General features: G+C 36.8%; 1 protein-coding gene across 2 annotated transcripts in view; it reads left to right on the forward strand.

The window, feature by feature from the left end:
• Positions 1-4,510: 4,510 nt before the first annotated feature.
• The window catches only part of LOC139308638 (phosphofurin acidic cluster sorting protein 2-like), a 176,006-nt gene continuing 156,540 nt past the window's right edge, over positions 4,511-23,976 (forward strand). Inside the window, exon 1 of one of the 2 annotated variants that reach the window (XM_070932319.1) lies at positions 4,511-4,710. In XM_070932319.1, coding sequence (XP_070788420.1) covers positions 4,511-4,710 — 200 coding nt within the window. The remainder of the gene's footprint in view (positions 4,711-23,976) is intronic. The other variant, XM_070932318.1, reaches the window with a different exon arrangement.

Raw genomic sequence — 23,976 nt, forward strand, 5'->3', positions numbered from 1 at the left:
GTATTTATACATTACTGGAGTAAAACAATCTTGAGGTTTCAGAAGTGTGACTAACTGTGGTATTTACAGTAGTCAGAATCTGTACAATTTTTAGCAGCCAATGAATAATACTTTGGATATTGGTTAACCTGGATATTGATTAAAAGAAGGATTTGAGATTTATTAATAAAAGTTAAAGTTTTAAAGTTCTTTTGCTATATCTTTTTTTGTAAAGAATCTCTGTAAGTAATATCCAGTACATTTCTGATACACATCATAATTACAGAGAAATACATATGCACACACATTGTGTTGTATAGAACCACTTCCTTTTCATTTGATGGCTGTGTTAGCATATTTTATGACTGTGTTCCCATGGCTATCTTTATCCAAGTATCTCAATATTTGTGGCATTGCGGAACTCACTGAACTATAAACCATAAAATTACCATAAACCATAAACTGATCATGTACGTTGAATTTGTAGAATATGTCAGGCTAAAAGTGTGGCTGATTAGTTTGTGGTTCAGCAGGGCACAAACACACACAATATAAAGGAATTAAAACCTGACAGGTGAAGATTGACTGAGCTCCTGGGCCTTGAAGATTAGGGGTTCCGTTTTCATCACATGCATGTTTTGCAGGTTGGGATGCAGGAAAGGATGTTGGACATACATGTCTTTCTCCAAATCCACTGGTCCCCCTCCTCCCTATAGATGATTGGGTAAGTGTCATTGCCGCTCAGTCAGGATTGGTAATGTCTGCAAGTAGGAGGGTTTTAAAAAATTATTTATTTATATTATTGGGGCAAGGCCTTCCGATGGCTATGTATATAGCTTAGGATCGAGACTATTGATAGATTAATATTCTGTCCTGCTTTGCTACCTCATTGTAATGCAATGGAATGTTCCTAGGAAGCAAAGATATAGTGCCAGATGATGCACAGTTCAGATTGAATGGAAAAGCTGAACAAATTTGGGTGTACTAATATTGTTTGTTATTATTCCTATGCCCTGGAATCAGTCTTGACTCCTGGCAACAACATGACAAGGCTATACAGTTTTCTTGGCAACATTTGTAGGATTGATTTGTTATTGTTTCTTCCTAGGCTGAAAGAGGTGATTTGCTGAAAGTCATCCAGCTGGTTTTGTGCCTCCAGTAGGACTAGACCAGTCACCTGGTTTCTAGGGCAATACTTTTAATAACTACACCAAATTGGCTATTAATGGTGATAGATGGTGCAGCTAGCTCAAACCCTTTAGGACATCGAATAGCTGATGTTGCCATGCAAAAGGGGGGAAAAATCCAAAGATGCAGAGTCTCATGGGGGACATAGAATATAAGAAGCATGAATATGGAAAACACAGTGTAGCTAAAGATGAGTCAAGTGCATATTGATAGCTTAGGCATCAATGAATTGAAAGGGAATTTGACGCTTTCAATCAGAAGAACATACTATTTACTACTCAGGACATGAAAAAAGGATAGTGTCATTTTCATAGTCAGAAAGAATATAGCAAAAGCATTTGGCTACAATGCAATTGGTGATCAAATAGCATTCATTAGACTCTTTTGATATAATATGGAGAGAAACTTTTAACAGATTTCAAGATCAAGATCTGAAAGGATTAACATTAATCCTTTAAAGTAATCAGGGTCAAGCATGGCAGGATTTCCTTCACATAAAGTGAAATTCTCTACAATATGGATGTCAACATCCAAGATACCCTTAGAAAACAATATTTACAGGAACCTTTAGTATTAGCATATAAGAGCACTCCAGCTATTACCAAGCTAGAATATCTATAGAAATATGGCAAGCAACAGAAGAAAAATCAGTCATGCTACACCATCAAAGGAGAACAATACATAAGAGCCAATAGATTGGAAGAGGTCAATTTACATATCAAAGAAAGAAGGCTTAACACAATATTCCTAACACACTAGTGAAATAAATAAAACTAAGACTCATCCAACCACGACCAGAGCTCTATAAGTCAAAATGTGCTTCACTGATTAGAGAAAGGCTTTCAGTTAGGTCAACCATGTGAAACTATGGGATATCCTTAGAAAGATGGAATCCTGGAACATCTCACAGTCCTCATATAAAACTTAATCATGAAGCAACAGTCCAGACACCAAATTTTACAGATTGGACATAAATAAAAAATAGATAAATTATATCATAAAAATATTGGAAATATTGAGATATAGAAGGAACATTTTATCAAACATGGTGGTCAATCTAAAAGATCAGAAGTCCTTGAAAGAAATACAACATTATTCTTAAAAAAATAAACAAAGTTTGAATTAAAACCTTGATTTCTACTACGAATTGTTCCTAGAAGAACAAATAAATAAGAACATTTTTACAAATTATATATTAATGGTCATGAGGAAAAATTTGGTGAATATTTTGCTGGCAGTATCAATATTTGACAATATCAGACTGGGAAACCACACTTGATGAACATCTAGCAACGGCAAAATTAACAGTATGCATTCAGAACATAAACTGGACTAAATTTAAACAAGAATAACTCCCTTATATATCACATGTCACATAACAATCCAAACTAGGATATTAGTGTGTGGTTTTTAATTGACCACAATTAGTAAACGTTTTAGTGTTTATGAAAGTACTGAAACAATCACCAGTTGGCTACAATGGGAGGAAATTTAAAATTGCATAGTTTGCCAACGTTGTTTACTGATTATTCTCTTTTTAATTTATTTTTGTTTATTTTTTTCTTTTTGAACCTCACCCCCATTTTTTAAAATTTTGCATGATTATGTGGGTGCATATAGTGGGGAGGTCGATGTTAAACTCTAGTATAATATAACATAACATAATATATTACTATAATACAGTTTCATAGAGATTTCAAGTTCTTTCTTCAGATAACATAGTGAACTTAGTTCTAGTCATTTATTTATTTATTTATTTTATTTATTTATTTATTAGTCATTTAATTAATTTAAATTTTATGATAAATCTTTTATTTACTTTTTATTTAATTATTTATTTTCCTTATGCACAATGTCTCCTTGTTATGTACCTATTTATTCTGGTCCTTTAAATAGTTTAATAAATAAATCATAACCAAAAAAATCAATAATACTGGGAAAGATGGAAGGAATAAGAAAAAAAAAGAGAACGCCTAGCAGAAAGTTGGATGGATTCAGTTATAGTGACAATGGGTGCAAGACTAGAAGCCCTGAAAGACCGTGTTGAAACAGATTGTGTAGAAGAAAATCTGTGTAGTCCAGAGGTCTTCAAATTTGGCAGCTTTAAGACTTGTGGACTTCAACTCCCAGAATTCTCCAGCCAGCTTTGTTGGGAGTTGAGCTGAGAATTCTGGGAGTTGAAGTCCACAAGTCTTAAAGCTGCCAAGTTTGAAGACCTCTGGTGTAGTCACTAAGAATCAACACCATTCAACTACTGGATGGCAATTAACAAGAATACCATTTAAAGGTAAAATATATATATATGACCAGCTTTCCACATTTACTTTGGAAATAAGTCTGGTTTAGCTTACTCTACACAGGAATGCTAAACTGCAGTGTCAAGCCCGTTTTTCTCTATGCTGATACCTGTAGTAGGGTTAAGAGATCTGGGCAAGAGAAATCTGGATGACCACAAGATGGCAGCAAAAGAGATATTTTTTTTGCAGCCCCCAACCAGCATTCTGGGAGTTGAAGTCTGCACATCTTAAAACAGCTGTGGTTGAGAAACACTGCTTGGATAGCCTTCATTAGTACTGGGCCTGCTTTCATTTGCCCATTCCCTGCCATTCCCTGAAAGAGTATTTAGAGACCTGCTAAACTATAGAGCCCTAGATTTCATCTCCAGGACTAGCCCATGTGCTCCCGTTGGATAAGTGTGGGGGTGCACGTTTGTCAGCCATTTCTCTAACATTGGGGAATTTTCCTCCACATCTTTGGAGATCATGAGCAAATGTTGGTCCAGCAGCTGCTCAATTGCCCTTCCCATGTACAATTTATGATCAGGGTTGTTCTGGCTATAGTACCATATTACTTCACCTATTCCATACAGGTTTGTTTATTGAATTGAAAATCCCACAATACACATCAATTCTATTTTAAAAAAAATAAATAGACAACACAGTCAGAACAGAGACAGAAACATGAAGAATGCTTTTATTAGTAGTCTGTTTCTTTATTGGGTAAACTACGTGTCACTCAATTTCTTTCCAATCCTTAAAGTCTGTTTCCCCTCCCTATTTAAACTCTTCTTTCCCCAGGCCACGCCTCGTCAAGCCTTCCCCTTTTCAAAGCCTGCCCCCTCGCGTCGGAATTGGCTGATGCTGTGGAAACAGTTTCTCCCCTCCACGCTGGTTGGCCTACCGTCGCGGCAAGGTTTGCCTCCGACGTTCCGGATTGGCTGCCTCGTTAGAGGCTCCGCCCCGTTCGTGCGGTGAGGAGGGAATCGGGGCTGGGCGGAGGGTCCCGGCCGCCCCCCTACCTTCCCTCCCACCGCACCCAGTTTAGGTTCCAGGGTAGCGGCGCGATGGCGGCGGCGGCGGCGACGACAGCGGGCTCGTTGGGGTCCGGGTCAGGGCCCGGGGGGGCGGCCAGTAATGCTTTCCCCCCGATGGGCACTTGCGCGGCGGCATCGGGGGTCTCTGGGGGGCTCGGGCCGGTCCCGGTGCCCATGAACCTCTTCGCCACCTGGGAAATCGATCGCTCAGCGCCCAGCTGCGTGCCCAGGTAAGATGGGCGGGATCCGGCGGGGGTCCTCGCATCAGGGAAGGAAGGGATGTGCGGTGCGGGGTCCGGGAAGGGGACGGATGCAGAGGAGAAGCCGGGCCGTGGCGGGCTTCACGGGGGGATGAACATGCTATGGAGGCGTGGCGCGGTGCGGCGCTGACATAACGGGGTGCTGGAAAGCGGGTGGAGGGGAAATGGGGAGAGCATCATCTCGGATCTCCGTGGGATAGGTGGGAAGCACAGATGCAGCAGATGTGGGATGGGTGGGGTGGATTTTAGATGTGAACTTTAACACACACACACACACACACACACACACACACACACATCACCATCACCATCACCACCACCACCCTGCCCAATGGAAAGCTGAAGCTTCATTCTGATTTTTTGAGGTTCTTCAGGAAGTTTGGAAGTCAGGAAGTCTCTGTCTAGGAGGAAGACAGCACCCTGGTTTGTTATAGCCTTCTCTAGAGCTTAGTGTCTTTTATACATGCTAGACACCCCACTTCTATAGACGATGGGAAGTGCAGTTGAACATATCTGGGAAGAGCACCATGTGGGAACTCTATGTGAGAAGTGAATAGTTTGGGTATGTTTAATCAGTTGTTTTGTCTTGAAGAGAGTTCATGGATTCCTGCCTTGGATTCCAATGAATGTGAGAGAATCCTGACTCTAAATAGACTGAGTGGTGATATTTGGCCCAGAATTATTTCAAAGACAAAACAACAGTGTGGATGAGCAGTTGGGCTTTGTGATAGTCCATTGGATCTTGGCTTATAATTCTCAACTCTTTGTCAGAGCAGCTGTCCAAAAAATCTGGTAGCAGACAGTAACATTTTAAGGGTTAGGATACAAAAACCTTGATATGAATAGAGAGGCATTTTGAAAATGTCTCTTATATTCAGTATTGGCCCTTAATTCTATTCCATTTACCTTATGATTCCCTAATTATCTGCTTTAAATTGGCTTTTCCTAACTTTTATGCTAGACTACAGTATTAGATATTCTTGCTCAAGGAACACATGCTGCTAATAAACATCAATGTAAATTATGTAGAGTGGGGGGAGATGATATCACTGCATAATACTCACATGTTCATATAGTTAATTTTGCCCAGCATATTCTATTTTTGTATTGGTTACCAGGATTTATTCCCACCTCCTTGTGCTTCGGTATTGATATGAAGAAGGCCCTGATGTCAATAAAGTTGGCTGCTTACAAGAGAAAATGTTTTCATAAATGTTAATCGGTTCGGTTTGCCAGAAAGAGAAAACATGACATCTACATGTTGGCTTTCTCCAATGAGGTTTCAGCAGAGTGAGGTTTACCTGAGTATGTGTTAACATAAAATGCTTTAGACACACCTAAATCTGCATTAGGGAACTAGAGTGTTTGGAGTTTTTGTCAGGTTGCTCAGCCATTTGCTTGAGAGACAGCAACTGTTGTGGCTGTTCTAAGATCAGCTGTATGCACATTAAGGATTCATTTGGATGGTTAGCATTATTTGATGATATTAAAGCATAGCTACAAGTCTGCTTGAGTTGTCCATAGCTGTACTATATTTGTTGTAAGAGGGTCGCAAACTGGACAAGGTGCACCTGACTATAGAGGAAGTAGCCTGTATAAATCTGTTAGAAAAGTGGAATCCTGTGTTTCCCTTGGATAGGTATTTGCAAGTTGGCTATCTTTAATGATACACAGAATAATTTTTTTTCTTCCATATTGTTTGGTATTAATTAGACACATTTTTTGAAGAAACAAGTGACAAAGAATGTTTTGTATAACAACAACAACAACAACAATAATACAACTAATTTGCTGGGAGATGAGTGAGAAAGGACTAAGTGGGTAAACAAGTGCTCATGTAAATGCAGAAGAGGGTAGGCTACTAAGGCAAGCTGCTGCTGAAAGGGTTTGTGTATCCATGGGCTCTGTGTCATTCCATGGCAACTGATGGCAACTGTCTCTAAGCAAAAGAAATCATGACTTGGAATCCTGCTTGTAATAGCAATGTGAATTGTTAAACTCTTGACTTGCTTTTCAGCCAGTGTGTCCTGTTTTGCAGTTTCCTATTTTACAATGGAAATAGATACTTTTTCTTCTTTTTATTAATATGTTGTTTGCTTTGTTACTGTCTTTGTTAAGAAAATTAAAGTAATGAAAAGTAGAAGAAAAAAAAACTAAGAAGATATCCGTCTAAAAGCTTTGCTATTCTACACTGTTCCAACTTCTTTAAACTTCCCAAGCTTCTGGGAAAGATGTGAGGTCCTTCATGTAGATTAATTTAGCTCAAGCGATTTATTTATATGCATGTACTTTATAAATATTTGAATATCATTTGGTCGTGGTGTTTATAATTTGTGCTTTCATTAATGGATCTGGAAAGTGCATGTTTGAGCCTCATTGCTGTAGTTCCAGTGAACAGTTTGCAGTGGACTATACTTGGTGAAATAGCTGTTCCCATTTCTACAGCCGGTGGCCTGTTTGGCAGGTAAACACATGTTGCAACATAAATCTGTATGCTTACTGTCTTGTCCCAATATTTGTTTTTGGAACAATAGGAGACTTCTTTAAACGGTTATCCTCCAAATATATTGGGATCACAGGAAACCTAGATGTTACCAGTGAGGAAAGCCAAGCTTGAGAACTGGGTCTGCTTTTGCAGAAGATTGAAGACATTGTTTATCACTAAGCTGATGCCTAAGCAGCTGACCTCTTACAATGTGTCATCTTTCTTGTTGTTGTTGAAAGATACAATGATAAGTTGCTTTGAATTGTACATGAGAACAGATTCCTTTTTATTGTGGTTGGTAAATGAGTCTTTTCTTGTTTTGTTGGGCCTTTCTGTTCAATCTTTTGTGATCAGATTATATTTGTTTGTTTTGTTTTATCAGGTGCTATTTCAATGCTTGAATTAACACAAACTGTGATGTTTGAAATACAGATATATTGGAGCACTTCAGGTTGCTTAGAAACAGGAGAAAAAGAAGATCAAGAAAGAGTAGGGAGTGTCATATTTTTTTCAGAGAAGGCAATCTTTTCTTCAGCCCAAGACAAAGCCAATATTAAGTGGTCTGTTGAGATGATCCAAACACCATGGAGGAAAACATCTTTATCCATCCTTTCATAACATGAAAGCACATCCTTCCACCTCTTCTTTAGCTTCCCCATTCCCTCCTCTCTAAAAGCTCAGGATTGGAATCATTACTTAAACTTTTGCAGAGGAATTCAGAAGAGAAAAGAGTTACATTGAGAATGAAAATGGAGAGGATGGAGATGTAGTCAGAAATCCTCTTTATATTGTGCGATACATAAGTATGTAGACTAATAAAAATTTGGGAACATGAAGGAAGGGAACTTGTGGGGAAGGGTCAATTGTTTTGAGGTTGTCCACAAAGTATGTGATACTGTTAATCCAGTCTGGCATTATATAGTGCTGTAATTTCCCAAAATCTTGCTATCCAATCCTTCATCTGGACAGTATGGAGACTTTCCTGTGTCTTTTATTCAGCATGGGAATTTTCTGGTTCTGGAATGATCCAGAATTATGGATGGATGGAGCTAGTCATTTATGATCTATGTGAGTTTTTCCGTGTCTTCTTTTGTTAGCCCTATTCCTGTGTTAATCTGTATTTTTTTTTTTAATAAAATCTCTGACAGTTCAAAGACATTAATGTATAAAGCTGAAAACTGCAACACATCATTTGGAGAAATGTTGAATTGTTAGGATAATTGTGTTCTACTATGCATAGTTAGGATGTGTGGGTTATGTTAGTATGCTTTCAAAATGAGGACCTAATTAAATTCCATTTTTTGTCTGTAGCTCATATGATACATAGATACTCAAAAAGATCATTGGATGTAGAATAATATTTAATGACTATTACTAGTGAAGGTTCCAAAATATTACTCTAAAGTTCTTTTATGGAAAAATGGATGAGCAAGTGCTGAAATTTCAAACTATTTTTTTAGCTTAATATAAACACCAGTATATATTGTTTGTAGGAATGTGGATAAGTTTGTTCAATTGTCACTTTAACATAAAGTTATCCAATTCGTATATCTCTAACCAGTAAGCTATAGCACAATTATTTTTCACATTTTAGCATATTTCTGCATTTTATGGTACACTTTTCCAGGATAAAAAGTGCACCAAATCCTTATGGTAAAAGTACCACACATTTACAAAAGCAATATCAAAACTACAACTATTAACAGATATTAGAAAAATTGCATGGGGAAATACTTTATATTATGATAAATTTGTCCACTTGTGACCACTTCAAAGTTAAGGTAATATTTGAAAAGCATAACAATGAATGAAATGAAAGAAAAAAGGTATGTTCTGAATCTAAGAAAATAAAAAAAGGATTAATAATTAAAATTGGTCTGCTCTTGAGTGGATGAATTTATGAAAAGTCAAAATCTACATTTAATTATGAATGAAAAACTGAAATATATGTCAGAAATTAAGTATTGATAGATAACCTAGGCTAACTGTGTATATGAACCTGGGAAATCAAAAGTGTGTTTTAGCTGTATGTTGTGGTCAGATAGAATAGTGTAAGAGAGAAAAATAGAGAAGATATTTTAGGAAAAGCAACCAATATTTTGAGCAAATGCTAGGGGACATGAATAGATGGTTGATAAGATGAGAATAGTACATGGAACATGACTGAGCTCTATGAAGACTCAAAAATTAATGAGAATGAACATTGGTAAATATCTGCTTAGAAAAAGGATTCTCTATTTCAAATATATGGTTTAAACACAGATTTATTAATATGTGCACGTGACAAAGGAATGAATATAAATCCAAATGCATGATTGATTTGATAGTTTAATCATGAAAAATTAGAGAATTAGTGAGCAAGCTATACAGTATAAAAGCATAAGTTTTTCTGAATGTGAGGCATATTATTTCTTAGTAGTGTCAAGAGTGAATGTTGGGAAAAATGGACATGGGAAAAAAGTGAAAATAGAAGGACTGCAGAAAGAGAAGGTAAAAGTCCTATGTGGAAAAATTTTCAGAAACTAGATTAATCTCAGAATGAATAAAGAAGGGAATGTGGAAAATTCCTGGGAAAGATGAAAAAAATTATGTAATAGTGTCACAGATTGTGTTGCGTTATGCTAATTGAAAATATATAAAAGGACTCTCTTGCAGAATGAGTGGAAACACGAATAAAGAATAGTATATAATTTTGGATGAAATTGAAATGAAGGAATGCTGGAAGGAGTGTTGTAGAGTTCTGTATTGGAATGTTAGTGATATTTTTAAAAAAATTGAAATGAATGCCATGAAGATACTGATTAAATGCTATGAAAATGGTAAGGCTACAGGTGCAGGTGGTTTAATTGAAGAAATTCTAAAGCTAGGATGTAGTTTTCCTATAGGGTAGCCTTGAGATTTGCTTTATGTGTGAGAACATTGAATCTGTTGAAGTTGAAGAATGCCATTATTGTTCCCTGTACAAATTGAAAGGCAGCAAGAATGAATGCAATAATTACAGTGGGGTTAGTTTCTTAAGTATGCCTGGGAAGGTGTTTGGCAAGCTTCTTGTGGAAAGAGTACCAGAAATGGGCAAAATTGGAGAAAACAGCCTGTACTTAGTTTTTGCTCTTCCTCATATCATTGAGACATCTGTGAGTATAATACATGAGAGTTGGATATGTCCAGAGAAAAATTAAAGTTAAATGCCATAGGGATGAGATACTTATGTGTCTGCGGTAAAACATGATTTATGCTTTAGAATGAATGGATGCTGAATAAATGCAAACAGAATGGGAGTTGAGAGCATTATGCTGGATGCACACGATGAAATCCTCAGAAAGGACAGGCAGCCATAAATGAAGCAGTGTGTGAACATTGAACATTGTGAAAGAAAAAAGTACTTTGCTAGTACAGAAATGTTGAGGTACAATGAACAGTGTACTAAACCAGTTTTATCTATTTTTAAAAAAATTGTGCCTTTGATTTCTTAGATTTAGTATTTAGCCCAGAGTCCTTGAGAGTTGGGTGACATACAAGTTTAATTATTATTTATTATTTCTTTTCTGTGCTATGCATATTGCTTATCCCAAAAAGGAATAGAATGATACATATGTAAGTGTGTCTTTCATATTTCAGATTATAGTCCACAGCAGTTTTGATAGAATCTTCTCTTGATTTTCAGCATTGAATAATTTTCTGGTGGCAACAGGTAAGAGAGGTATATCTCCGTTTATTTGAATAGTAAGTACTCCTGAGAAAGATTTTTTAAAAATAATCAGTTATTTTGCTTAAATATGGGCAATGTGTGACCAGGTAGTTGTAATTGGTTTGCTCACTTTTCTTTGAATCTGGTGACTTTTTTGCTGCTACAACAATTTTGTCCTAGATTTAAGTTCAGATATTGTTGGAGTTCCTTTGTTTGTAAGCTCTGTTATGATATTTTTAAAAATATAACTCATTCCAAGCTCTGCCTGTGAATGAATCTTGGGGAGCATAAATATTAAGCTCACCTGAATGTCTTAAGTGTAGATAGAAGGAGAAGGTGTTTGACCAGAATTTAGCACTGTTTATAGAACTATAATTCCAATATCCAACATTACCAAATACTATTTGGTCCTTATCTGAATGCTTATATCACTGTTGCCAATTAATGGAAAGAATGTTCAGATGATAATATTTGATATATTTCAATTTACTGTATTTTCTTGACTGGGTTGTACTAAACTACAGTGTAGCAAACTCGTTTTTACACGATTGGACAGTGAATCAACTATTACCTTTTTAGGGAAGTAATCATACTTTGATTAAACTGTTGACTTGGTATTTTGTGCACAGAACCTAATCCTTTTGTGATTTTCTGGCTTATTCTGCTTTGTTTTTTAATATTCTGCCAAAGATCCTGAGGAATTCCAGAATGTCAAGTTAAGACCACCTAAACAAAAGAAGGGAAACAAACTAGGAATTATCAAGTAATCCATGAATACTTTGCTTGCCTACAAAACTGATTTAGGCAGGTTTCTAATTTGTTCAACATATTGCGATCAAACAAGCCATGCTTAATGTGTTGCTCTGGAAGAAATCAACTGTCAACTGACTTTAATTCATCAGTGTTGTTACAAAACCTTGGCATTTGTCTTTCAAGATCGTTGATATGCCTTTTATTAAATGCATCCAGATTTTTCTCCAAATGATTCTCTGTGAAGGGAAGGGTCAGCTTAGCAATTTACATTTGCTAAGAACATAGTAAATAAAAAAAACTATTGAAAGTGAAGCAACTTGTGAATTGCAAATGGATGGTGACATCTTAGGGTTGGATGCCTTTGAAAATTAAGACAATTATTTACTGCTGCTTGGAAAAAGCTGCTTACCTGGTGAATCTAACTCTTTTTGTAATGTTTAAGCAGAGTTTCTCTTTCTATTGCTGCATTTGCTTCCTTTTATTATTCTTTGTTGCTATTCCTGCTGGAAAGGGAGTTAAATGCATATATTGGTTTACTTGTATGTTTCTGCTGGGTGTTTTTTTGGCTTGAGGCTTCTGGCAGAGAAAAAGTCGCACATGTGGCCCTTATAATACAGGTGTACGTACACATTCCTTGAGGGAGGAGGAATTCTCCAAGACTGTTTTCCTCTGTCATTGATAACCCAAAATGGACAAATTAAGAAAGCTGGAAGGCATTGCACAGGATTCTTGTCTCCCTGTATTTTTTTCCCCTTTTACTCTTCTTTATTTGGGAAGATTTCCTAAATTCTAGGTTCTCTAGTTTCTGAGTAAAAATGGTAGTACAGTTAAGTACTATTATTGGCTGCTGTATCTGTTTCAGATCCACTAAATTGCAGTGTCATTTTCTGTCTGCCCTCCCCCCCCATATCCTTTTTTCAGTTCCTGGTATTTCTGGTATTTATTGTTTCTAGTCCTTCATTTTCTTCTCATCTTGCCCAGAATATAAGGAGTGAATATTAAAGTAAGTGTCTCATGACAGAGAATCTTAGTTCGATTTTAAAGCTTGCTACAAGCCAGTGATTTTACCTGTGACCACACATTAACACAAAGGAGGTGGATCAGGGATTGATGGACAGATAAAGTATAAATAATATTCAGAGGCAGAGCACTATTAAAAACCTATTGTATTTTAGTTAGCTATCACACACTGTCACTGTCACTGTCATGAGCTGGAATACCCTATACAGGTAGTCCTCGACTTACAACAGTTCATTTAGTGAACGTTCAAAGTTACAACAGCACTGAAAATAATGACTAATAATCATTTTTCACAGTTACGACATTTGCAATATCCCCCATGATCATGTGATCAACATTCAGACGCTTGGCAAGTGGTTCATATTTATGACCGTTGCTGTGTTACCAAGGTCGTGATCCCCTTTTGCGAGCAAAGTCAATGGGGAAGCCAGATTCACTTAACAACCATGTCACTAACTTATCAACTGCAGTGATTCATTTAACAACCGAGGCAAGAAAGGTCGTAAAATGGGGCAAAATTCACTTAACAAATCTCACTTAACAACAAAAATGTTGGGCTCAATTGTAGTCGTAAGTCGAGGACTACCTACATTGAAGAAAACTCATAGGCTAAGAAATACAGTTGGTCTTTTTGGAAAATTATGATTCTTATATTTTGTATGGTCATTTTCCAGGTGGAGTATCTAATGAGGATACTCCAAATATACTGAGGAATGGATGTAAGAAACACCACTGTGATATCTTTCCTTAAACCAAAGGATTATTATCCTTAATTTCAGGAAATTATTCAAAGAACATGAATGCTAGTGTGGTTACAAACTAGAGTAGTTGACTTAGATGCAATTTTTAATCTTTGGTTAACCCAAAAGATTTGCAGCATTATTTTGAAGCGAAAAGGGGATTTCATCCTGAGGTTTTTAGAAGTTATTTTTAAAATATTTTAAAATACACTAGATCTGAGCATGTTAAATACTGCTGGGAAAGGCAGTTGGAGAAATGCCATCTTTCTCAAACATGCTTGTATTCCTCCATTCTTTTCTCCTCTCTCCCTGCCTGCTTTCATTCAAAGTAGTATGCATGGTAGGTGTAAGTAGATTAGGTTGAGACATTTGTAGAGACAACACAACTCTCACTAGACACAAAACTCAACACTCTTAAAAAACTGTGATAGACCATCTTTTAGTACAGAAAGTTGTGTCACAAAAATAAATATTTCAGAAATTAGGAAGTAAAGAACAGAAAGTTGTAAGGATGTACTGTGACCATAAGCAGAAAGTTCTGCTGACTGTGAAGTTGAAAAGCAGAAATTGTCTTTGGTTCCTTTTAACAGTGCTAATGGGTGGGAGGGAATGTTGAGGATCAAGCTATCTCATTTAAAAGATGAGGGGGATTACATTAACATGACTTCATTGTTACATTGAGCTCTATTCTTGTTAAAGGCATTAAAAACTTTGTATTCAGAAATGGGCACAAAGGAAGAAGGGGGGGGTTGGATGCCAGGAAACTATGAATCTGTGTGAATTTTTTTTTTTTAATCATATGAATCAACCCCTTCTGTAGAATCTCTCAGGTTTTTAAAAAATGGACTAAAATCCCATCTAACCTTATACAGGTAGTCCTCAACTTACGATCACAATTGAGCTCACAATTTATGTTGCTAAGTGAGAAATTTGTTAAGTGAGTTTTGCCCCATTTTACAGATTTTCTTGCCACATTGGTTAAGTGAATCACCGCAGTTGTTAAATTAGTAACACGATTGTTAAATGAATCTGGTTTCCCCATTGACTTTGCTTGTCAGAAGGTCGCAAAAGGGGATCACATGGCTCTGGGACACTGCAACCGTCATAAATGTGAATCAAGCATCCAAATGTAAATCACATAACCATGAGGATGTTGCAATAGTCATAAGTGTGAAAAATGGTCATAAGTCCCTTTTTGCAGTGCCGTTGTAACTTCTAATGGTCACTAAGCAACCTGTTGTAAATTGGGGACTACCTCTACTTTCTGTATTTGTCCTTCATTCTGTCTAGAGGTGCCCATCCCACAAAAGTTTCCAGTCTCCCAGGTTAACCCACAAGACTCCAATTTTTTGGGCCCAATCAACAAATCTGGAGTTTTGAGAAACAATCGAGAGCCATTGCAAAGTAATGGCATGGGATAATGCTAAGTTAAAAAATAGCTGTTGTGGTACCTGCAGCCAACTGCAAAATATTCATTTCATAGAATAGTAGAAAGCATATCATTACTCTGAACAAAAACCCTGAACAAAGAGCAGAACTGGAGTCAGATCCAAAACAGAAAGAATGCCTTTGAATCAACATTTCTCTAGCTTATATAAACAGATTGGGGTTTTTTGTTTTTGTTTTGCTACACTCTGCAGCACAAAACACACTTGTGTTAGTTATTATTTCCTCCAGAACTTCCATCTTCCTGAACACTCCCTTGGTATCTCTCCCACCCGTTTTAAACTTTCTTATACATCTAGCATTCGGTATTTTTAATATTGTCTTCAGCAAAACTGTCTTCCTTTTTTCTCCATGGCCAGTAGGAAAAAGAAGCCTACAAACCTTTTTTACTAAGTTAATCAAAAGGAGCAAAAAAAGAAGCTGACAACTGTGCAAGCTTGGTGGTACGTGGAGTTATTTACAAAGCAATGTTACATTTTAAACCAAGAATATTGGAACAAAAAAAGTCTGTAAAACAATAAATATAAAATGTATCTTCAGTCTAAAGAATGTATGACATTAAGAGGATTTATCGGAAGAGATATATATTCGAAATAACATTTTTTCCTCTCTTAATTGAATCATATAGCACCAGAGGATCTGAGAACCTTGTTGTTCTTTTCCTTTTTCTTCTTCTCCTCCTCCTCCTCCTCCTCCTCCTCCTCCTCCTCCTCCTCCTCCTCCTCCCCCCCCCTTGGCAAATGCAGGGTCCTCTTTTTTTCAGATTAATTAAGTGTTGATCCAGGTTGCAACAAAATTGACTGTCCAGCTTATCACCTGAACCTGACATCATGGATTGATTGAGAGAAAGTGATTGGCCCAAGTTACTCAGCTAAGGCTGGACTAGAGCTTATAGTTTCCTGCTTTCTAGCAGTCACTAGACCCAACTGGCTCTTGATCGTTAAAATCTGAGAATATTCAAAAGAATAAGGATTTTATTCCTATTGATTTTGTGTTTTTATTTGTATAATGGGATTGTAAAAGTAAGCAAAATGCATATTTAGAGTCATTTTACTCGAGCTTTAGTATTTGAAACAAAAGTCCTGGCCTTCCTCGGAGATTTTGATTCTCTTAGACCTGTCAGTAGCTTTCAGTGCCATCTGTCAAGGTATTCCTCTGGACCAATTGTTTGAATGGGTAGTGAAGAGCACAGGTTTATTTAATTTACTGCTTCCCTAGGAGGGTGGTGGAAGATGATAACTTTTCATCGTGATAGTTGTGTCATAGAATTCCTCAAGATTTGTTATTTTCCATGCTATTTAATATCTGCATGAAACTGTAGTGGGAATTGTATAGGGTCATGTGCTGAGTTAGGGTTAGGAGGATGAAATTTATCTGTCCTTTTTCATTAAATGAAGCAATAGGTATCCAAGGTTTGAATAGATGAGGGTTGCAAACAGCCAAAAAGTTGAAGAAAAAATGAAACGGTCCAGATAAGTAGTATTATTGAAAAACTATACTTAATCTTGAAAGACTTGGAATCTTGTTTAAAAGTACTTCTTTATCCATCACTGACATAGGAGACATGAAGCCTTGGTGACTGAGACTGTATTTTTATCAACTTGATATGCTAGCAGCAACAGAATATCAGTATATTTCAGAATCGGGATAACTAGATTGATATAGCCTGTTGTACACGCTTTGGTAAGCTCTCAATTGCATTACTGCAATCCTTGCATGTGGCTACCATACAATATAATGTAGAAATTAGTTCAGAAGGGAATTGTGAAGCTAACCGAGATTGCCAGTATGATAAAACTACCAATTTGATTTGATGCTGCTTTTAAATCCATTCTCAAGAATTGCCTTAGCATAGAATTGTTTTCATGGGGGGATTAAAATATTTTTAGCAATCTTGTAGTTCTCTCAGGGTCATTCAGGTGAAGAGAGGAGGAAGCTACTTTCTTATGTATATTACTGAATTACTAGGTTCATATTTTGCTTTATGCCATTTTTGGGTGAATAGGCCCCTGGCCAAATTCATATATAATGTTAAGTCATAAATCATGATTTACATATCACAATAACAAGTTCACACATACCACAATAGCAAGTTCATACAACATTTCTAACTAAATAAAAATCACAAAATGGCTTAATGTAACGTGTGATCTTAGCTAATGAATCTTGGATTACGCACTATAGCTATGAATACTTTCAAATATCTCCTTGGCAGCCCAATTTGAATTTTCTCTCTGTAGTATTTGATTCAAGTACATTTTCACAGCATGAAAGTGTTAACACATTAGAAAACATTCTTTACAAAGACAATTGCTTTTGTAGTGTAAAATTTGCCAATAATTCAACATTACAAATTTAGCAAATTCGAGGGAGTTCCATTATAAATACAGAAATCTTAATAGGTTTCTTGGAGTCCTGGTGAACTCAACTGCTTGCTCACATTGCAATGCAATTGACAGTTATATATACTTGAATGTGGAATCTGGTTTTGCTAATAGTTTTATCACTTAGCTCATTCTTAATTCAGCTTTAATCCCTGCAAAATAACACATGCATATTTTTAATAATTCATCATCTATTAATTAGTTTTGGCAATACTTATTTTTAAAGATCTACTCTAATTACCTGGGAGGAAGAACCTGTTTAATAACTTAAGGAAGAACAGCCAATTTATGCCTTTTGACAGCCAATTTCTCCTTCAAAGTCACAGCTTAGTTTCCTCCAAAGGTGCAGCTAGTTCTCACTTTCATTCTGAAAGAGAAAAGTGCATTTGTCTTCAGTATGCATAGCTTTAATGTGACATGAGCCTTTCCAAATAAGTCCTACTCCTCTCCATTTTTTGTCTCCATTTTCACTTAAAAGGGAAGAAGAAAGCCTCATCCACTTTTATGCTTGTCCGAATGCCAGATTTTACACTTGTTATGTCAGACGTCAGTTTTTGTGCCTGGTGCTTTAAAAGGCAGTGTAGTTCAGCCCTAGAGGCCCTGAAGAACTGGGAGTTGCCCTCTTGGAAAAGGTCAGTTATCTCATCCATTCCAGGATTGCACAGGGTGTGTATTTGTGAACTAATCATTGCATCTCAGTCATTAAATGTAAGCCTTCCAAATGCAACTAGTCAAAAAGAGCTGCTTGTCAAATTTTTACACGGCCTGTAGTTTGAAAGGGCCCTTGCTCTCACACAAATGAGTGTGGTGAACATCTGTAAGGACTTTTCTCCAACTTTAGTGGACTGACTCAGCCTGGAGGAGATTCCCAGCCCTTTTTCTGTAGACAGACTGATTCTCCCATGCTGCAAGTCTTTTGTCTCTTTAATGGAAAGTTTAGTTTATTTAATTTTATTTTAAAGCAGAAATGGACAAGTTACGTAATCTTGGACCACATAAAGCTCTTGTCATGTTCAGTGTAGTGTGTGAATGGTCAGTTCAAACACCCAGCACGAATGATAATATTTTTCTCCCTACTTCATGTCGGTGGATCTTTGGAAGGATTCGGAGCCCCAGTTGCTCTTTACTTCCACCAGCGAAATTACTTCCTGAACCACAGGCAGCATATTTTAAATACCAGCTGCTGAGGGGATCTATTGTCCTCTTGTTCCTCTTTATGAGCTTCCCAAATACTATGTGTGGTAAAGAATTCTGGACCAAGTGAGCGTTTGGCTTGATGTTTATACTGAAAGACAAAAAGGGTAGATGAAGCCAACATAATTTAATATGCATTTATATTTATTCTGCTATTCAACTTGAAAAGCTCTTCAAAGCAGCTTTGTAGATTAATAAGCATGAATCACTGGATGCGCAGACTTCCAATACTCAACACAAGAGGAAAAAGAAATAGGAAAAGGAAACTTGAAGACAAATATTTAATTTAAAGGTTATTATAACTAGCTAAGATAGAAATACATTGTTCACAGTTCTGAAACAGGCCCCCGAAAAATAGCTTGGCCTTCCTAAAAACCTGAGATAGAGTTCTTGGCTTTAGAATCATAGAAATTTCAGTTCTTCACCACTGAGCCCAACTGCCTGCTTTAAGAATGAAAATTAACGCATACATCTTCAACTGCTTTTTAAAATAATAAGAAAAAGAAAAAAAACAAAAGATACAGAACACAAAAATATATATATGATAAAATATGATTGTACTACAAATGAATACACACACATATATACAGATATCTATACATATTTGGCAAAATGTTTGCATTAGAAATATAGAATTTACTGTAATGACATATAATTTATATTTTGGTTTTTCTGTTGTATTTTTTGCTTATTTTTAATAACTTATTTTTTTATTATGTATGCATTTTTGGATTTTGTATCTTGTATTTTTTTTCCTTTCTCTGAAAATTAAAGCATGCCTGCCAGGCCATTGTCTCCCCTTCAATTGCATACATCCAGTGAAGGGGAGCATTGAATTATGTATTGGACACTTACATTTCATTTTGTGATCTTCAGCCTACTCTCTAGCCTGTCAAAATCACTGTTTTATGTCATGTATAAATTAGATACATTTTACTTTTCTTCATAGTTAATTGAAATGTTGAAGAGTACCGGGCAGGTCTAAGGTTTGTCACACCTCATTGAATACTTCCCCTCAGTTTGATGAAGATCTATGATGAGCACTCTATTGATAAGTGCAGTTTTTGAGCCTGCTGTCAGGAGCCAGGATAGAATTCAAAAGCATTGCAAGTTTATTCCATGCAACGTATATATAAGAATCTGATCTACTAATGGCCAGGACAAATTGGCGCCAGATAAAAGTCAACAGACTTCAAGGGGGATTGGATTTAGGTCTCTTTTGGGGACATAAGGACTCCAGACTGATGTTGCATTTGACCTGCCCTCTTGGGCTCCGCCTGGCCATCCCCTATCTCTGTATGTGATTTAATTGTCTATTTAATTGTCATATTCTCTAGCCCACATTAACTTGACAATTGCAACGTCACACAGAATTTTGTCCATATGTTATAGAAATCAAGATATATTATGTACATGTCATTTCTACAATCTATTAAATAAGTTGTCCAATCAAAAATTAAGAACCAGGTTAGTCTGGCAAGACTTGTTCTTGACAAATACATGCTATTTTCTGGGAATCTTGTCATTTTTTCAGAGTTTGATTACTGTATAATTTGCTGCAGAGTGTTTCTAAATATTAATTTCAGACTGAGTATTCTCTAATGTTGAAGGTCTTCTTTTTACCTCTTTTAGAAGATGAAGGATATGGTTTGTCTTCCTCTAGTCATATGGCATTTAATCTGTTCTCCAACATTTCTAAGAGATGATAGTTTATTCAGACCATTACCGGTAGGTACTGTCTTCAAGACAGTAGGATACAGTTTGTGTGGCCCTGGAGATAGAAACTTGTTCAAAGTGATTAAATCTTCCCTGACTGCATGTTTCTGTCAGTTCCAAGCTTCAAATTTTGTTCTTTGTTTTATTCTGTTCTTCACAACTGTATATATTATTGGAGATGACTGAGATGAAACGGGAATTAAATCTGCTGTTATAATTTTTTTTGCGTTTGAGCAGCTGGTACATGGCTTCTTTTCATCTTTTATACATATCTGAAGAAGCCTTTTTCTTCTTCTTGTCATTCTGCACCATTGTGAGTTTTAACATTGCTGATGTTCCCTCTACAATTCGGGAGATATGTACTTACACGCGTGAATGCACACATGCACGTGCGTGTCCACACACACTTCTGTGGTAGCCCTCTTTTTATGCTCTACATGTGAATTTGTTTTCCTACTTTTATTTTTTTTTTCTCAGTAGATCGTTGGCAAACATGCTTTTAGTTTTTTCAAGTTTTAGGTGCTATAACTTAGCTTGAGCTCCTTTGCTCATTAGCTTCTCCTGTCTCCATTGGTGGTGTCCTACTTACTGCTCTGAGGATATTAACATCTTTTGAAGTCTAAGATTCATATTTGACTCCACTGATCTTTTCTTCAGGATTAACGTGGTCACTTTCTCCTAGTTTATTTTTTACTACTTCCATTTTATCAACTAAGTCTTTTCTGGTGGACTGTATTAAGTTAAAGATAAATGATTTTCTTGTCCCTCTCTTCATTCTCTGATGGATAAAAGCATTGGCAAAGCCAATCAGGAATTCCCTGAGAAAACCATGTTTTGCAGAGTTTATTTCATAGATATTAGTTCAATTAAAGTCTTCTCTATTATTATTACAAGCGCTGTTTGGTTTTGGAAGGCATCATATACCTAATCTCTTGAGTAAAGTGAGCTTTGGTAGCACCAACAGCAGAAGTCAGTAATTCTCTATGGCAGCCCCTGTCCTGTGAAACAATTTCCCCACTCTCCCATAACCAGATGATGCTCTCCCACTATTTAAGCAGGCAGTGTAAATGATGCTTTTCAGGAGAGCCCTTAATGGTTGGATCTTATTGTTGGGAGATGGCTCTGTTTTATAATTTTGCTAATTTAAGATATTGCTGTATGTTATTTTCCACTGTACTTTATTAAATGTTTGGTGCTGTTTTCTGGGAATGCAAGAGAAATGCAGCAACAGAAAAATAAAATTAGGGTGTCTACTAAGGCCACAGTTTTTCAATGTGTGATTGAACAGGCTACATAATAGTAACTTACTTCCTCACATAGCGAACAGATTTTTTAACTAACTCCCTTACTTTAGGGAAAGCTACACCAGGTATTCCTTTGGAGCCTGCAATTATTTTTAATTTTATCAAGTTGTTGGGGGCCTACTTTACGGTGTTAATTTCTAACCTCTATAGATCATGATTGGAAGACTCCCATGTTATACAAATGGTCCATCACTGAGATAACTTAGAACTGCTGAAACGTTGTTGGAAATAACTTCTCACCAATCTGGACATTGCAAGTAAGAGCAAAGAGACTACTGTAGATGAAATTAGCATTACCTCCTGAGGAGATGGTTTTCTTGTTCTTCTTTATAAGGCAACTTAACTGGTAGAAACAGCAACAAATGGAGATAATGGGGCCTGTTGTTGTTTTTCCTCTTCTGTGCAAAGCAGTTGGTTCAAGCAGCCTTCCAGTGGTGTCAAGCATCTCTGACTTGCAATTTGGGGAATTGAAGTTCAGAACCTCAGGAGATCTCCAGGCTGGGATAAACTGACTCAAGGCATTTACCAGCCACTCTTTCTATTATGTCCCAGTGCACAGCACTGGCAATTATGTTTTTGATGCATTAATATTTTATGTTAACTCTGAAAAATGAGGGGGAAAAGAAATGTCAAGTATTGACTTTAAAAATTAAATTGTAATCATAAAAGTAATTGGCAGAATTGATTGACAATCTGATCTGAGCCCTATGCAATAAACTTGGGTTGTAAAAACTCCTAAATGTCTAGATGTTTGTTTTAGAATGAGGAAAGAAATGATGAACTTTATCTTTAATTATAGAGTTGCTATCACACCTCCTGTAAAAATACATTGTAGCCGTAATTAAAGGCTGTAAAATTTAAATTCTTGGAGTTAGAGATTTCCAGGAATGGAACAGTGAGGAAGTGAGAGAAAACAATGTGAAAGCTACTATTCCTTGGAAGTGCTTCAACAGTGATGATTGTAAAGTGCTTGGCTGTTTAATTTAGTAATAAATAAATTATAGGATTCATGAATCCAGGCAAGAAAGCCTGTCCTTAATAATAGAATTGCTAACAGCAAATTATAGGTTAAATACTGAGTTTTACAGTACTGCTCATTTGGTGAATATAGAAATGCTAAAAAAATGCAAATACATTTTTGATGATAGAGAAATTCAGCTTATGACTTGAGATGTGACTAATTCATAAATTATAGTTGATATACTGTTTTTCTGGTTGATTGTATCTTTTTTATATGCGTTATTTTCTTTTTATTTATTAGTCACTCAGAGTCATCAAAGAGTTGTGTAGCTTCAAAAATTGATAGGTAAAGAAAAATAAAAATGCAATGTTCTAGTTCAGGATTTGTCTAGATGGCGCAGCTCTTAAAAATCATCTGAAATCTTTGATGTATGTAGCATGCAGCAGTCCAGATAGCTAGATGCCTAGATTAACCTATGTAACACCATAAAGCCGTGATGGCGAACCTATGGCATGCGTACTAGAGGTACCAGAGGTGGGGCGCAGAGCCCTCTCTGATGGCACGCGAGCCGTCACCCCAGTTCAGCTCCACTGTGCATGTGTGCGCACCTCCCGCCAGCCAGCTATTCTTACTGGCCAGCGGAGCGCATGCAGGGGGGGCATGTGCATGCAGGGGATGGGGCGCATGCGCAGGGGCCATGCATTGCATTTTGGGGGTGCATGTGCACACATCCGTGCACATGCGAGCTTTGAACACTCAGACCGGAAAAGGTTAGCCATCACTGCCATAAGGGATTGTATTAAATGTCAGTCCACTTCTAGATACAATTCAGGTGCCAGTTATCATCATTAAAACCATACTTGACTCAGGGCCTGGATATCTTTGAATATCTGCTCTGGGATGAGTCTGCCTATTCCAATAAGAGCTGAGATCTGCTAATGATCTCTTCTCTAAAGGAGTGCCATTGACTGGAGCCCCATAGCAGAGCCTTCTCATGATAGTACCCCTTCCATGAAACAGTTTCTCTTGATATCCAAACTACCCTATTTCTTGGAACTTCTGAAGAGCTTTCAAGATATGACGCTTCAGGAAATCATTTGAGGACAATGAGAATTAACGTATTCCAGTTGGGCTGCATTTAGGGAATATTTTATAATTAGATCATTATGGTTCTGTTTTTCATTTTGTTGTTTGATGTAAGCCTCTTACAGCTGTTGGGAACTGAGCCGTATATAAGCCATAGTAAATAACAATAAATTTGGATGTATTTTATTATTGCAATCTGGGGGGGCTGAAACATTTGGATGGTTGCCTTCACTTATGGTCCGTTTTAGAGCATTTAAGAAGCATGCTAGTTGTTGTTGACAATAACAATGCAAGGTTAAATCAATAGTCCTGCGCTCATTATCTCCACTTTATGTACATACTGTTGTCCAAGGAAGATAACTAAGATAACACGGTGCCTTCCAGATATTTTGGATATCAGCTCTCAGCGAAAACATCTTATTAGCCCCAGCAAGCATGGCCAGTGACATTGGCTTATGG

Source organism: Pituophis catenifer, unplaced genomic scaffold (genome assembly GCF_029215685.1).
Source record: "Pituophis catenifer annectens isolate HBS135680 unplaced genomic scaffold, rPitCat1.0.hap2 SCAF_1, whole genome shotgun sequence".
Taxonomy (NCBI): domain Eukaryota; kingdom Metazoa; phylum Chordata; class Lepidosauria; order Squamata; family Colubridae; genus Pituophis; species Pituophis catenifer.